Here is a 14673-nt window from a genome sequence, read left to right on the forward strand (position 1 = left end):
GGACACGCCCATCGCGGGGACACGCCCACCGCGAGGACACGCCCACCACGGTGCGTGCGCTGAGTTTGCGGGGGCTCAGCCCCAGCGTGGGGGTGCGTCGTGCCCGGCTGGAATGTTTGGGTTGGGCTTTGCCTCCCCCCGGGAGATGAGAGTTACCGGGGAAGGGTTTGGGGTGGGAGGGAGCTCAAAGGGCTTCGCGTTCCAGCGCCCTGCATCCCAAAAAAACTGGGCTGTTTTATCCAATCAGCCCATGGAGAATGCAGCAGAGACCCTGCAAACAACCCCCAGCTGAGTGTGGGATTGGGGAGGGATCAGAGGGCAGAGCAGCTCTGGGAAGGTGCTGTCAACCCCCTCACAAGGGTCAGGGATGCCCAAGTAATTCCCAGAGACTTGCGAAGAAACAGATTAATAGAAACGAAAAAAAACCCCAAACCTGTGAAAAGTCTGACGTACAGATATTTATGAAAGAAGAAAGGGTGGGGGAGTTGGTGATTCTCTTTGTTCAAAAAGCACAGAGCCTGGCACACTGCTTTTTGCAAGGATCTGTCCTTTCCCAGGCCAGGTTTCCTCACCTTACACCCCTCCCTCCACACAGCCATCCACCTGTGTGACCAGCGGGAATTCATCCTGCTGGGAAGGAGTGCTCAGAGTACAAATATAGACACCCACTTTTACTATGCATATTAATAAATATTCTTTATTTAAATTTTGCACATTGCGCTTTAACATATTACATCCAAAACATTTTGCAAATGGATGTCTACTTTGTAAAATCTTATATTCAGCTCCTTGTCATTCTGTACAGAATTATAGGTACAACATTACTTTGCCACTAGTTTGCTTCTTTGTAAGTCTCACAGGAAGAGAAACATTGACTGAAAAGAGATGGCTTAAATTAGAAGAGAGGCTTGCACAGCTACTCAACTAAAGATACAAGCCTGGAGAAAGAACAAAATTAAGGAAATCACCTCCACCAGCCTCCCCCAGAGGAAAAAAAAAAAACAGAAAAAAAAAAAAAAAAAAGAAAAAAAGAATCACATTAATTTAAGATAAAATTTTGCCGTTAAGTCACTAAATTAAGTCTGGAAGGAGAAGGCGCAGTAGTCATCTCGAGTTTCAGTGACAGACAGAGAGGGGGCCGGGCTCAGTTGGCTCCAGCTGTTGCCAGCCAGCTGTTGCAGACGGGCCCCTTGTGGTCGTTGAGGCGACAGTACTTGTTGAACTTCTCCTTCAGGTGCTGCCGGTACTGCTCCCGGTTGCTGTAGAAAGACTTGTTGTTTGCCATGAAGGACTGGATCTCGTCCTGGGAGATGAACAGCTCCTCGTCAGAAGTGCACTCGGACTCGTCCTGCCAAGGGGAAGGGGGATTTCAGAGCTGCAGCACATCTGGGGGCACACACACAGCCCGAGTCCCACGTGCCTCATTCCAGCCACCCAACTCACACCCAGGGCCTCTGCTGCTTCCTGGGGTGAGAGGCAGCCACAAAGTCAGGAAATCATTCACATTTCCATTGGAAGAGGATGATTTTCGTTTGAGGTTTTTGGGGGGAAAAGGAGGGGAAAGAAAGAAGGGAAAAAAAAAAAAGGAGGAGGGGGAAGAGGGGAAAAAAAAAGCAGAGGCAAGAGGAAAAGGGAAGGAAAGAAAGAGGAAAAACGGGGGGAAGAAAGCAGAAAGGATCTAAATAAGGGGAAGGAGATGGAAAGGAAAGGGAGATAGAAGAAAGCTGTCCAAGGAGCCTGCAGTGGGAAGTAACATTTGAGGCCTGAGGGCAGCAATAATGCCCACTTCATGTTATGGAATAATGCAACCCTTGACAATGAACACTTCTGCCACTGCATTCCAGGGACAATTTCTCCTCCCCTGCAAAGCATTTCAGCCATAAACTTCCCAGAGAACGTGCACCATGCAAATAAACTAAACACTGGGAGTCCAACAGTTCCTCAGTGGGATTTGAGTTCTAAGCCCCACCCTCTGCCCGAGTCTTAAAGCAGGATGCTACAACCTCCAATTCCAAGGGAGCCGTTACTTACAAGGAGTTCCACTAAGCTTTTGGCACCTTTTCCAGTATCAGGAACGAGTGACATTTCTGTAGGTTCTGCAAACTGTGACACATTTTTCATATGCTCAAACCAAGGCAACTGCTGGCCGCTTTTGTCTGCGCTACAGCAGCTCTCAGCGTGTGTGTCTTTGGTCTTGTCGCGATGGAACTCTGTGTGCGTGAGATTCCCTGAGGTCTCTCTGGTACCTGGATCTGCCAGACAGCTTCCAAGTTTCTGAATCTGAAATGGAAAACAAGCCTGGAATGAACTACCCCGTGGTATTTGATATGGAGCATTCGAGTTTCAGGCGGAAGCAGAGGGGGAAAAGGGGAGAGTTCAAAGGAGAGCAAGGATAGGCATTTTTAAATGTGTGCCTGGGATGGGCAGGGATGTTAATTCACTGAGAGTGAGCAAAAGTGCACATGCTTAGGAATATAGTAGAGATTCTTTCCACCACAACCTACTCCAGGAAGGACCTCAATTCCAAAACTTGGATGGAGAGGGAACAGGAGATCCCTGTTACCCCGTTTTCAGCGTTAAGCACAAACGGGACTTAAAATCCTCCTGTGTAACTACTTTCAAACGTAAGCATTTAGAGAAGCATCTGGCAGAGCCGTGGTCCTTACATGGTCATTCTCACACTTCAAAGCTTTGCTTTTCTTTTTCTTCTTTTTGTTTTTGCCTTTTGTGTTGTTCTCTTCCGCGTTAGCCCAGCACTCCACACAGCTGTCCCCATCCTCCTCCTTGTCGTCGCAGCGATGGACACAGGGATCGTCTCCTGCAAAAGGAGATGTTAATTCTAAGCTACTGCAGTTTTGGGGACACTAAAGCTTTATTATCTTCTTCCCAAACCTACCATTTTCATCGTGGTTGCAGATGCCTTCGGTGCAGGCCACATCTGACCCCTCCCGAGAGCCCGTTTCACTGCCCTCCATGCTCGATGAATAGCCACAGTCACTGCCAGTACAGTGTGGAGATAAACCTGAGGCAGAGCCAAAAATCACTGTCATCCACAGGAACTGCTGCATGTTCTTCAGTTATGCCTCTACAAAAAGGAATTCATAGAATCCCAGACTGGTTCAGGTTGGAAGGGACCTTAAAAATCGTCTCGTTCCACCCTCCTGCCATGGGCAGGGACACCTTCCTATAGACCAAGGGAACCTTCCACTGGAGCATCTCTCCAAAAACCCAATTGTTTTTAAAAATAGCTGAGCCCTGTTTACCCCTAAAAAGCAAACGTTTTTAAAAATGAAAAATAATAACAATGAACATTACCTTTCTTGATTTTAGGTGAACCTAATAGGGTACCACTACTAGGACAAGTGCAAGAGGTGCTTTCATTAGTAACAATTACTTCTACACAGTTGTTGGCTTCTTCGGTGCTACCACAGGCTTTGCAACTGCTTTCTGTGAAGTTGGAGTTCTCCTTAAAACACAAACAAAACACACTTGCAGGCACTGAAAGCAGCTTTGCAAAGGACACTCCTTCCACAACAAAAACCAGCTGGCACTGACTGATAACAGCATTGCTTCGAATTCTTCACAAACACAGGACAACTAAACAAATTCCAACCAACCTTCCTACAGTAATCTGACCTACAGTCAACTAAGTTCAGTCAACATATCCTGAATAATTGCACTTAGTCAATTAAAGCTTCCTCCTCTCCAAAAATTCGATGGGAATTGTCTACAAGTAGCATTTGATTTCCTGTATTAAGTGATCTCAAAGGAGTTATAGCTGAAAAATACTCTGGCATAAGCTAAACCCCAGATTTAGGATTTAAAAAAAGAAACCCCGAGCCCCCAAAAGCTGAGGAGTTGCAGGTAACTACTTTACAAAGGCTGCACTAATCTGAAAAAGTTTTAAATTCCACCAGTAACCAAAACTAGTTCCCAAAAATACAGTAAAAACCTCTCAAGAATCCTACCATGAACAGAGATCTGATGAATGCAGCACCTGAAAGCCCCGTTTACCTTTGCCTGATTGATTTCCTTCTCTTCTGTTGCCTGCAGAGGAGCAGGGATCTCACACACACACTTATTTTTCCGTCTGTTCTTCCGTTTTTGGCGTTTCTTCTCTTGTTTCAGCTCTCTCACTCTTTCTTCTTCCGAAAATTCTTCACAGAGCTGTTCCAATCGACTAATACCTTGCACTTTTTCCACTGCCATCTGTTTGCAAGAGGTTAGATCTATTTATAGCAGTTATCACAATTCAAGCTTTCACATTTATAAAAAAGGAGGAGGAAAGCAGCCAGTCATAAAGTCCCAGCAACACAACTCTTGACTACAGAAGAAAAATGCCCATCCAGATTTATTCCCTCTGTTCAGACTGCTGAAGATATTTGTATGGAGGAGCTCTGTGTTTCACTTATGGCCCAGATTCACAATTTTCAGTGAAAAGCTGCTGAATTTTATGCATTTTGGGATCTGTTTACGTGGTAGATACTCTGATTATTTAACACAGCAGCACAAAAAAGCCACATCAGAACTACTGGGACAGGATTCCTGCAGCTCTTTATCCAGGGTAAGCAGTGAAAAATCTACTCATTTCCTAGGCAGTCCAACCTGAAGTGTAGGTGTATCTCAAAATATAGCCAGTATCTAATTAAGTTCCTTAATACTAAATTTAGAATAAATATCATAATGCCACATCTAGGTACAGAGTTAACAGAATATAATTAAACTAGTCAACTATTCTGGATTGATGCTCTTACAGAGACAAAAATAAATTCAGAGGGCTTGCTTTTATTTTGGAGGGTTTTTTTCCCCAAATCACTCTGGAAATTCCTTTAGCCAAAATGAGCCCCCATCATTCCTACCCAGTTTAGAAAAGAGCCCCACATAAGTTCTGTATTTCAAATTCACAGCCATCCTTGCATACCAGTAAAATTCCCTGAGTTTTACAATGTCAGTGGATTTTCAGCTCCATACTACTTTACTAGTTTAAAACCCCACCAAGGCAAAACCTGACACAAATGCTGAAGCATTCCCTGTCCAAGGAAACTTCCATATCATTTTTGGTATTTAAGAAACAAATTACTTGTAAAAAAACTCCAAGAACTAGTTTAGGGTTCCACTATGACCAAATCCAAACTGATTTTCTTCCTCCTTCTCTGATGTTTTAGAAGTTTTGAGAAAGAACAGTCATTATGAAGGGAAGATAAAGGTAACAAAAAAGATCTGTCATACCAACTATTGACTAACATGAACTACTGGTATATGTTAAAGGAACCATGTGATGCCACAGAGTGCATTTGGAACACATGGAATGCAGGAGTTAACAATCATGTCTGTAATTCAAAGGCACATCCTCCAGTTTTACTCATAAACCAAATAAAAACTGCTGCAACCTGACCTACTTTAAATGCCATCACGTAGAAGAACACAGAAATAACTGTGAATTAAAAACACAGAAGGCTCAGTGTACTACAACACGCAGCCTGAAAGTAAAAGCAAGGCTCAATCTTTTCCATTCCAGCAGATTTCACATCAGAACACAGCTGTGCTGTGCAGGGATGTCACACAACTCAACGAGGGAGTCACTGCAACACCCTCGAAGCCTAACATGTGGAGAAAGCAGAAAAAAAGAACTGCAGTGAAAATGGAGTTAGATACAGTCAGGTAAAACTCGACTTACCTCGAAGCTCTTGCGCAGAGCATCGACCCCCAGGTAGAAGAGCATCTGCCACGTCTGCTCCTCGGCCCGCAGCTTCTGCCAGATCCGGTGCAACCTCTCGTAGAGGTGGATGCCCAGGCAGGTCAGCACCTCCTCCTGGGCGATGTCTATTGTCTTGGCGTGCCTCTCCCTGCGCCTGCACGGGAGTGGAACCAAAGCACAGCCTTGTTAAAGCAGCTGGGAGCCAAGCCAGGGATCAAAGCAGCGGCTGCCGTGTTGGTTTGGGTGCAGCTGCAGGTTGTGTTGGCACGAGCAGCCTCTCACCCGGGCTCTGCTGTGCCACATGCGGATGCAAAATAGAAAGGACCAGGTCAAAGCCACCACTGAGCTCCTGACGGGCTCACTGTGCTGGTGAACAGCTCTGTGCCTTCCCACCTCGGACTTCAGGAGTCACCCATCAGTCCCTGCCCTTACCAGGAGAGAGCAGCAGTTTTAATGCCAGTTTTAATGCATTGTTTTGTTTCCTAAAATATGCATTGAGTTTGCAGCAAATACTTCACCATCAGTTAACTGAAGTTGGATAAACACACAAAGAAGTTTTATACGTTACTTACCGTACAAAGCAAAAACATTTCTGTATTAATCTGTTCATTGTCAATCCATTATCTCTCAATCTGTTCAATCTATCATCTACTGAGGGAAAATCATTATAAAAGGATTGACCCTCTTAATTAAACAGGTGTGACTGAGCTTTAAAGGTACTGGGGTTGGAACTGGGAAGGTCTCTTTTAAGGATCTTTAATATCCCTTCCAACCCAAACCATTCTATGATACTGAGCTCAGAACTGTAATTTTCACTGGGAGATTTTAAGATGCTAAAACAGGTTCAGAAAGTACTGTAATACAAAAATGGCAGCAAAATCAACCTGAACACTTGGCGTTTGGCAGAACTGTCAACCAAGGTTGTCTTTCTATTTCGCATATTTGAACACCCCAATGGACAAGCAGTGAACAATGAACCAGGAGACACTGGGCAATTTCTTTCTTTAAATGCACTTTGAAAGTCAAAAAGCACAGATGAAACCTCGGCTACTTCGAAGCGCCACCTCCAGAGTCTCCCAACATTCACAGTCACGGGTTCACCACGCAGCCAGGAGGCACAAAAAACCACTTTGGCAAAAGACACTGAAGGATAAAATAAAGAAGCAAAGCGCTAGATAGCCCACTCTAGCCAACTACATACTCATACCCTCCTGCGAACTCGGGCTCGGCCCTCCCCAGGAGGTGGGCGATGAAGTCGGTCTCGCAGCACACGTGGATGTGGCGCTCGTGGGGGCAGCAGCGCAGCCCCTCGTACAGGGCAGCACAGTAACCCTTCTCCTTGCTGCAGTCCAGCTCCCCGATCAGGATGTTGTAGGCACGCAGCACCTTGTTCTTGCAGTCAGTGCAGAACCTGGGGGAAGCACAGCACAGCTGAGCTCCTGACCAACCGTCTGACCCCGCTCCAACAGGGGCACGGGAGCTCTGTGGCACTTCAAAAGGGAAAGTAACAAGATTTTGGCTGTAACTGCAGTTAGAAGTTCCTCCAGAGGGGCAGAGGAGGGGCAGGCACTGAGCTCTGCTCTGGGGGGACCAGGGACATCCCCCAGGGAATGGCTGGAGTTGTGCCAGGGCAGGGTCAGGGTGGATCTCAGGGAAAGGTTCTTCCCCCAGAGGGTGGTTGGCACTGCCCAGGCTCCCCAGGGCAGTGGGCACAGCCCCAAGGCTGCCAGAGCTCCAGGAGGGTTTGGAGGATGATCCTCTGGGGCACAGGGGGTGACCCTTGGGGATGGGCCTGTGCAGGGCTGAGGGTTGGACTCGATGATCCTGGTGGGTCCCCCCAGCTCAGCTCATTCTGGGATTCTGTAATAAATTGCCTGTATGAATTATCCCACCTACCATACATAAAAGTCTGGGGATCAAAACTTTCATGCTCCAAAGCAAAAGGTAAGCTAATTGTTAATATGAAGAAGTTCCTACATGGATGTGGATATGCAATTGCACCTTCATTCAAAGATCACAAATCTAACAGTGAACAAGCTGAATCCTTAGTACAAGCCAGGACAAAATCCCTCTCAAGGAACACACTCCAAGTTACCTTACAGCAATTATTTAAAGTGTACTCAAGTGATAAGAAATAAGTTTCCTCTGTTGCCCCTGCTGTACAAGAGCAGTGTTTGTTTCCACTACAAACACCTTTAAGCATATTTTGAATTATTAGATTACTGTGCTGATAGCCAAACAAGGTTTATTTATAACACCACGCATTCATTTTAAACATGTGACAGCTCATGTGTGAGAAGAGCACACTTACAAAGTCTGTTATAATTAAAATACAACCAAATTAAGCTCATTCTATGTTATAAGAGGAGTAACCTTCAAGAAGCTACAAAACCTCTAGCTGCATTACTCTAAAAATGCAAGTCAGACAAGCTGCTCACATTTCAGCTTGAAAAACTGGCTCTCCATGCCAGCCCTGGATGGTGTTTTTCCCTCTGCTAGTGTGTCCAGCTTGACAACACCAAGTCAAACACACTTTGCTGTGTGACAGAACTACGGTACCTGCCTAGTTTCGGTGGTGAAAGCAAAGAAAACAGCAATATTATTGCAGGTTAGCAGCAGGAACGCTGCCAAAGCCCTGTTTAATGTCACAGGAGATTAAAGTTATTTTGTTTCCAAAGTGTTATTTCCACAGCACCGCCACCCCCACACCCATCTGTGCCCCCACAGTTCATATCAGAACCTTGAGACTGCTGGAAACGAAAACTTTTTAATCAGCACAGCAGCTACTGCACACATGCAACTATAATTTAGTGCCTCATTTCTGCCCTGCAAGAGGGACTTAACAGCACCAGCACTGCAAGTCATAAACAACTGGTTTAGAACAGTGATTTACAGGCAACACCAAGCCTAAAATCTGCTGCTGAACAGGCACATACTCCCTGAAAGCCTAAGAGCATAATCCTGGAGTGGGCTACTTGTGAAAGAGTGAATGAATATACACAGTTTTAACACATTAAACTGTAAATTAATCCTAACCAAAATAATGGAGACAAACAGCTATGACTTCACCTGAGGTCTCCACATTTCCCCCACCATAACCTGGAGCAACAGGTAAAACACAAAGAACATTTCACCATCTTTGTCTCATCCACTGCCCCAATGCAACCTGCAGGGTTCCTCTGTCACCACCGAGCTAAGATCTTCAGTTTTTAAAGGCTGGCATAAGAATCCTCCACGCATTTAAACGATGTGTGAACACACTTATCACTCACTCATTGCATTTTTTAAACTGCAGGTGTCTTGCTGAAAAGGAACCCTCTGTTCCTTTCACATACCTGTGTTTTCGTAGGTAGGTTTCTAACGTTTCTAGAAGACAACTAGAGTCGATTAAAACTACTTCATCCCTGCATTCCTGGGACATGAGCTCCCACACATCCATCCAACAGCCCCTGCAAAACAATCAGAGGAGACAAAAGGCTGCACATTACCCTGGGGGGGGTTAGGAAAGAAGCAAAGCAAAGCCTCTTTGGTTTACCTGACTGCTCCCTGGGAAGGTCCATAGCAGAAAATGATGCTACACTTGCTCTCCTTCCTCCTCCTCCTGTCTTCTCTACTTTTAACTGCTTTTAATTTCTTTGTACTGAGTCTGTTACTGCTCCCTTCACTGTCACATAGTATTACCAAACATTTTTCAGACCTATAACATATATATATTATGAACTAGTTATTTTTCCTAAGCAAATCCTATGAAAATGCTGCTGTGTTCCTTATTTTACTTTGAATTCTCTACAGGTTAAGCCTTAACTTGTAAGAAAGTCTGGGTCAGAGAGTCAGAAAGTCTGCATCATGAGATGCAAATTTTGCTGTCCACGTTTACAATCCAGACTCGTCACGACTTTTAAAAGTTACAGCTGAAAACCAGTAGTAATGTTTCAGAATATTACTTTAAACATACATAAGTTTTAAGATTAAATTTCATAAGATAATTCACTAAAATAATAAAAGAAAAAAGCAAAACAAAACCCCCAAATTCCACATGTCTACTACCATAAAAAAAACCCATAAAAAACTCTATATTAAATGTAAAAAATTTGCCAGAAAAATACTAAAATGACATAGTCATTGGATAAGCTAAAAGTAAATTATAGAGCAAAGAATAAACATAAAATCACATGTCATGTTTACTCACAGGCTTGTCTACACCTGACACTTCATCACTTCTGTGTGAGCTCACGGATGGATACAACACAGCAGGAAAATGGGAGGAAGCACCTCTATTTCCTAACTGAAGTACTTATATATGCCATGATCTCGTTTGCCAGAGCACAGGGCCTGCACTTCTGAGAGTTTAAAATGCTCCTGAGCCCCAAATGGCACCGAGCAGCCATGAATGACCCAGGGACACTGAAACTGAGCACAGCAAGCAACCCTCGAGTGGAATTAGCTGGTTACATAACCCCTCTAATTAAACACACAATTACAACTCAAAGCCCTTTTTGTGTGCATGAAATGCCCAACAGATGCAACTCATCTGAAGGAGTTTCTTGCACAGAAGCAGAGCAGTAGCTCTACGTTGATAAATAAGGTTTGTTCCGAGAGACAATTCCCTTGGATGCCTCCACGGCACAGCTGGAGTGGGTTTGTGCCACTGCAGGAAGATTTGTTTGGAGAAATATCAGTGCTGATACACCCTGGGCACTTCTGCCCAGCACAAAGGGGTTTGACTGAGCAAGGGAGTGCAAGTCATGTTTCTGCAGCAAACCACCCTGATGGCCCACGAGCCACGGTACCTGAGAAAGCCAAAAGTTCTCCTTGCACTGTAATAAAATAGTGCTCTTCCACATATTCCCTATTAATCTGCATCCAAAACACTAAGGGGATTTATTCCAGCATGAACTGAGGAAATAAAGGCAGCGCTCTCCTCTCTATTCATTCAGTTGGAGAACTGTTCTGCTGTGCTCAAAATGCCAACTGCAGGTTCCACGGTGTGTGTTCTCACACAGAAAATATTAAACTTATTAAAGATAAGGAAAAAAAAAAACAAAACCCACTCTCATAATGCTATGAATTTGCTTTATTAAAAAAAAAAAAATATATACCCCTATACCTTCATGATCCTGTGTAACACAAGCTTTAAACTAATTATATGAAAGGCCTGTAACCAAAATATAATAGGAGATAATTATTAGTTACCACTGTGCTGAGGGAGCACAAGCAAAAATTGAGTGTCAGATTCCATATCCCTGGTATCCCAGGGGATTTAACTGAACCCAAAGAGACTCAAATCTGCATAGAAAAATACATGTCCTGTAACTGGAAACCAACTTTTACAGGTTGTACACTCAACCAGGAGCAGAACACAACTGACTAAAAAAGGTCTAGACACTCCAGCCAAGCACAAGAGCCCAATTTATTGGTCATCATATTAAAAAAAAAAAACAACAACAAAAAAACCCAAACCCAACAAAAAACACCACTTCCAAAATCCACAACAGATTTACAGGGAGTGTTTTTCTGGTTAACCAGTTGGCATATATGCATATTTTTCAGTGGTGTATTCAAAACATGCCGTCACATTTTGAGAAAACACATTTTATTGAGTCCCAGTTTTAACCCTGCACCCGACCACAATAAAGCCCTTGATTAACAGTTGTGCAAGGCATTTTTAATAATCCCAAGCAAAATGATGTATATTTGTTTAGCATGTACTCGTTCACCTCCATGTGAGAAAATCTGCTGATCAATCCTTTTGGTCTAGAGCATAAGAACCAGTTTGTCTTTCCATCACAGTGCAGAAGCCACCCGTGCCCTGAGCATGCCCAAAACTCCTGGTGCTTCTCTTCCTCTCCCCCATTTGGGTCTGCTATAATCCAGCTAACTCTGGCAAACAGATCATCGTGTAAGAACTGATCTCAATGCTTAAAAATAAATTATCATCAATACTTTGGTTCTTAAAATATTTGAGACTGAATCGGAACTTACCCCAAAGGTTTTGGTTTGTGTGTGTCCAGGGAGTGTAGCTGACATCTCTTGTTCTTCTTACTTTTGGGAATTGCATCAATCATGTCGTTCAGTTTGGACCTATGGAAAAAGAAATGTAACCAGTTTAGGATTCTGGAAAGCACTTGTTCTTACACTACCAGATCTCCATCTCCTCAGCTCTGCACTAACCTCTCCTACTTTTCCTGCTCACTGGAGCAAGAAGAAGGAGCTGAAGCCAACTGGAAGGCCAAGGCACAGCGTGTTGAGCACTCACTGTTTGCTCTGCTGACATCTGAGAAACTAATGGCACTGGGGCTATTTATTGTGCTCACCAAACCCAGAAGGTTTCACTTTCTCAGGGTTACCTTTCTACCCAAGAACAGAAAGTTTTGGTGGGCAGGTATTAATTAATTGTTTTCTTTTATTTTTTCCATGCCAAGTAGCGAGGCAAACAATCACTCTTCTTCCACACACCACAAAAACCCCACAGTATCTGTGCCAGATTAATGGCCGAATATATTTATATTTATAGATGCCAATATTTAAATATTGGTATCTTTTAACTGCAATCATGGCATTGCAACTGGTGATATGAAGATCAGATTAAGTGTTGGGTTTGCTTTTTCCCAGTTTAGGCAATAACTAGTTTAACATGGATATAAAAGACAAGGAGGCTTTTAAGACAAGACTGGATGTGGCACTTAGTGCCATGGTCTAGCAACTGCAGCAGCAGTGGATCAAGGGTTGGACTTGATGATCTCAGAGGTCCCTTCCAACCCAGCTGATTCTATGATTCTATGACAAGGATGTACTCTAAGATGCAAGATGTGACAATTTAGTGTCCCCAGGAAGGCAGCCCAGACAAATGCACAGACAGCAGCCTTCCTTTCCCCCGGGCAGTCCCAAGACACTCACCCATGCACATAGAAGAGTGTATAAAGTTTCTTTGCATCAGTCATACAGCTGCGAGTCACAGAGAGCACCCCCTTTGGCCCCACTGTGAGGGGCTCCAGGGCTGGATTCCCAGATTCCACGAGCTGGGAGAAGAGCCTCTCCACGCTGCGCCGACAGCCCACGCACGGCACCAGCTGGGAAAGGGCGCTCAGGACCTCCCGCGACGTCACCATCATGGCAATGTTCAGGTCCTGCTGCTTCAGCATGCTGTGTCTCTGCAACACAGCCACACGGGCCAGTGTTAAAAAAACCAGGCACAGAATATTTGCCTCCTCTTGTTTCCTCCTCCTCCCGCTCCGACCAGCCAGTGCTGCCTCGGGATGAACGTCGCCTGTCCCCGCTGCGATCGCGAAACCCTTCTCCTCCACCTCAGCACAGATGTTCTAGGAAAGGGTTTCACGAGTTTGCATCTTCTACTCTCACACTCATCTTTGGCACACAGAAAGGGAATTCATGAATTCGCTGGCATTTATGGAAATCTCATTTACAAGAGACTTGTTCTGCTCAGACCAAGACAATTTAACAATATTTTTCCTGGAAGACTAAATGCCAGTTCCCATTCCAATTCTAACAGCTGAAACCAAAGAAAGCACACATTACTGCTCAGGGTGAAACATTCTACTTCAGTAGTGAACACTCCATGTGTGCTATTCATAGAACATTAAAGACAACACCTTCTAATATTGCTGACATCAATAAACAATTGTAGATGTGTCTCCTGGTCCCCCTGTCAAACACATCCAGGCACACATAAAAAAGCACATACCCTTCTAGTCCTTCTCACTGCTGTTCCATCAACACTGAACTGCCACTAGCACAGCTCTGCAGAAGAGACAGTCCCTTCCTCACACTCCAACACACACATTTACACCTGGGCTGTCAGCACCACTGGCACTTCCCAACATCATCTGTCAGAGCAGAATCCTGTCAGTGTATTTATTGACTGAGGGTCACTTTGCCCTGGTTGCACAAAGCACAGCTGGATCTGCACTGGGAACGTTCTGCCACGATAGTATTTTCTGTATTATTGTCACATCACACCACTCAAAACACTCCCAGTGCAGAAATGCCTTGTCACAACTTCTGGGGAAAGAAAGAAAAGGCCCCACAACATGAGAGAACTCAGCAAACCCATGGAACGTGTCAATACATCAGCTGAAAAGAGAAAATATTTTCAGCTCCTTTTATGTAACACATTATGAAAATAGAGCTATCACCAGGTAACATTTAAGGTTGGTGCTCCTGGAGGCAGGCCCATCAAATCATCTGACAAGCAATATCACTGTGCAATAATCCTCTTTCCTGTAATTAATGGCACCAGTCACAGCAAAGCAGGAGTGAGCTATTTTCACAGCACAGCTCTGTCTGACATGCAGCACATGCTGGCAAAGCACGAGAGGGGACGTGCAACTGCAGAGCAGCAACAGGGCTGCTCCTCTGGACACCAAGGGCACAGCCCTGCAGCTGCTACAGGTGTTCCAGGGCTGCACTTTTATTTCTGTTATTAAAGCTCCAGGGGTACCACAAAACCATCTCTCACTACTCAACTACATATAAAGTATAAACTGGCACGTGAATTCTACCCTGGCACGGCACCAATCACAGGAACCCAACCTTAAGCAATGCCCACTTCCACTTGAAAAAGCAGTTCAAAACTAGTTAGGAAAATAAGAATCAAAATGTATTTAGAAAAGTGTAGTTTCCATGGTTAAGTTTTCAGTCCTAACCAGACGTGCAGCAACTGCCTCCTGACAGGACAACCTGTAATAAATGCTGTGAAATCCAGGGAACAAAGGAGCCCAGTGCACTTTGGTACCAACATGGGATTGCTCACAGGTGCTGACGTGTCTTAAGTCACTCCAGGAGTCACAACCTCTTGAGAAGCAAAAGCACAAACCCAAGGAAAGTAAAAAACAGGAGTAGGTACTTACCTGAATGAACTGTTTTAATTGTGCACTGTTATTCTGGTGTCCATCGAGGTTCAGCACATTATCAGGAAATTCCATCACCATCTGTAGAAAGAGAGGAAAAAAAATTTC

General features: G+C 44.4%; 1 protein-coding gene across 4 annotated transcripts; it reads right to left on the bottom strand.

The window, feature by feature from the left end:
* Window positions 1–669: 669 nt before the first annotated feature.
* GGNBP2 (gametogenetin binding protein 2) lies at window positions 670–14673 on the bottom strand. Of its 4 annotated transcripts, none has more exons than XM_029964612.1 (13): window positions 14566–14673; window positions 12596–12849; window positions 11681–11779; window positions 9234–9395; window positions 9034–9147; window positions 6900–7109; window positions 5678–5852; window positions 4015–4209; window positions 3316–3466; window positions 2897–3022; window positions 2667–2818; window positions 2032–2280; window positions 670–1348 (listed from the first exon to the last, which is right to left on the bottom strand). In XM_029964612.1, the coding sequence occupies exons 1-13, from the start codon at window positions 14644–14646 to the stop codon at window positions 1145–1147; spliced, it is 2172 nt and encodes a 723-aa protein (XP_029820472.1). In that variant the 5' UTR covers window positions 14647–14673; the 3' UTR covers window positions 670–1144. The 4 variants fall into 4 exon arrangements, with proteins under 4 accessions (XP_029820472.1, XP_029820473.1, XP_029820475.1 ...); XM_029964613.1 differs by having other exon boundaries at window positions 678–1348; window positions 6906–7109; XM_029964615.1 differs by lacking the exon at window positions 9234–9395 and having other exon boundaries at window positions 678–1348; window positions 6906–7109.

This window comes from Manacus vitellinus, unplaced genomic scaffold (assembly GCF_001715985.3).
Source record: "Manacus vitellinus isolate BGI_N305 unplaced genomic scaffold, ASM171598v3 scaffold_76_pilon, whole genome shotgun sequence".
Lineage (NCBI taxonomy): Eukaryota > Metazoa > Chordata > Aves > Passeriformes > Pipridae > Manacus > Manacus vitellinus.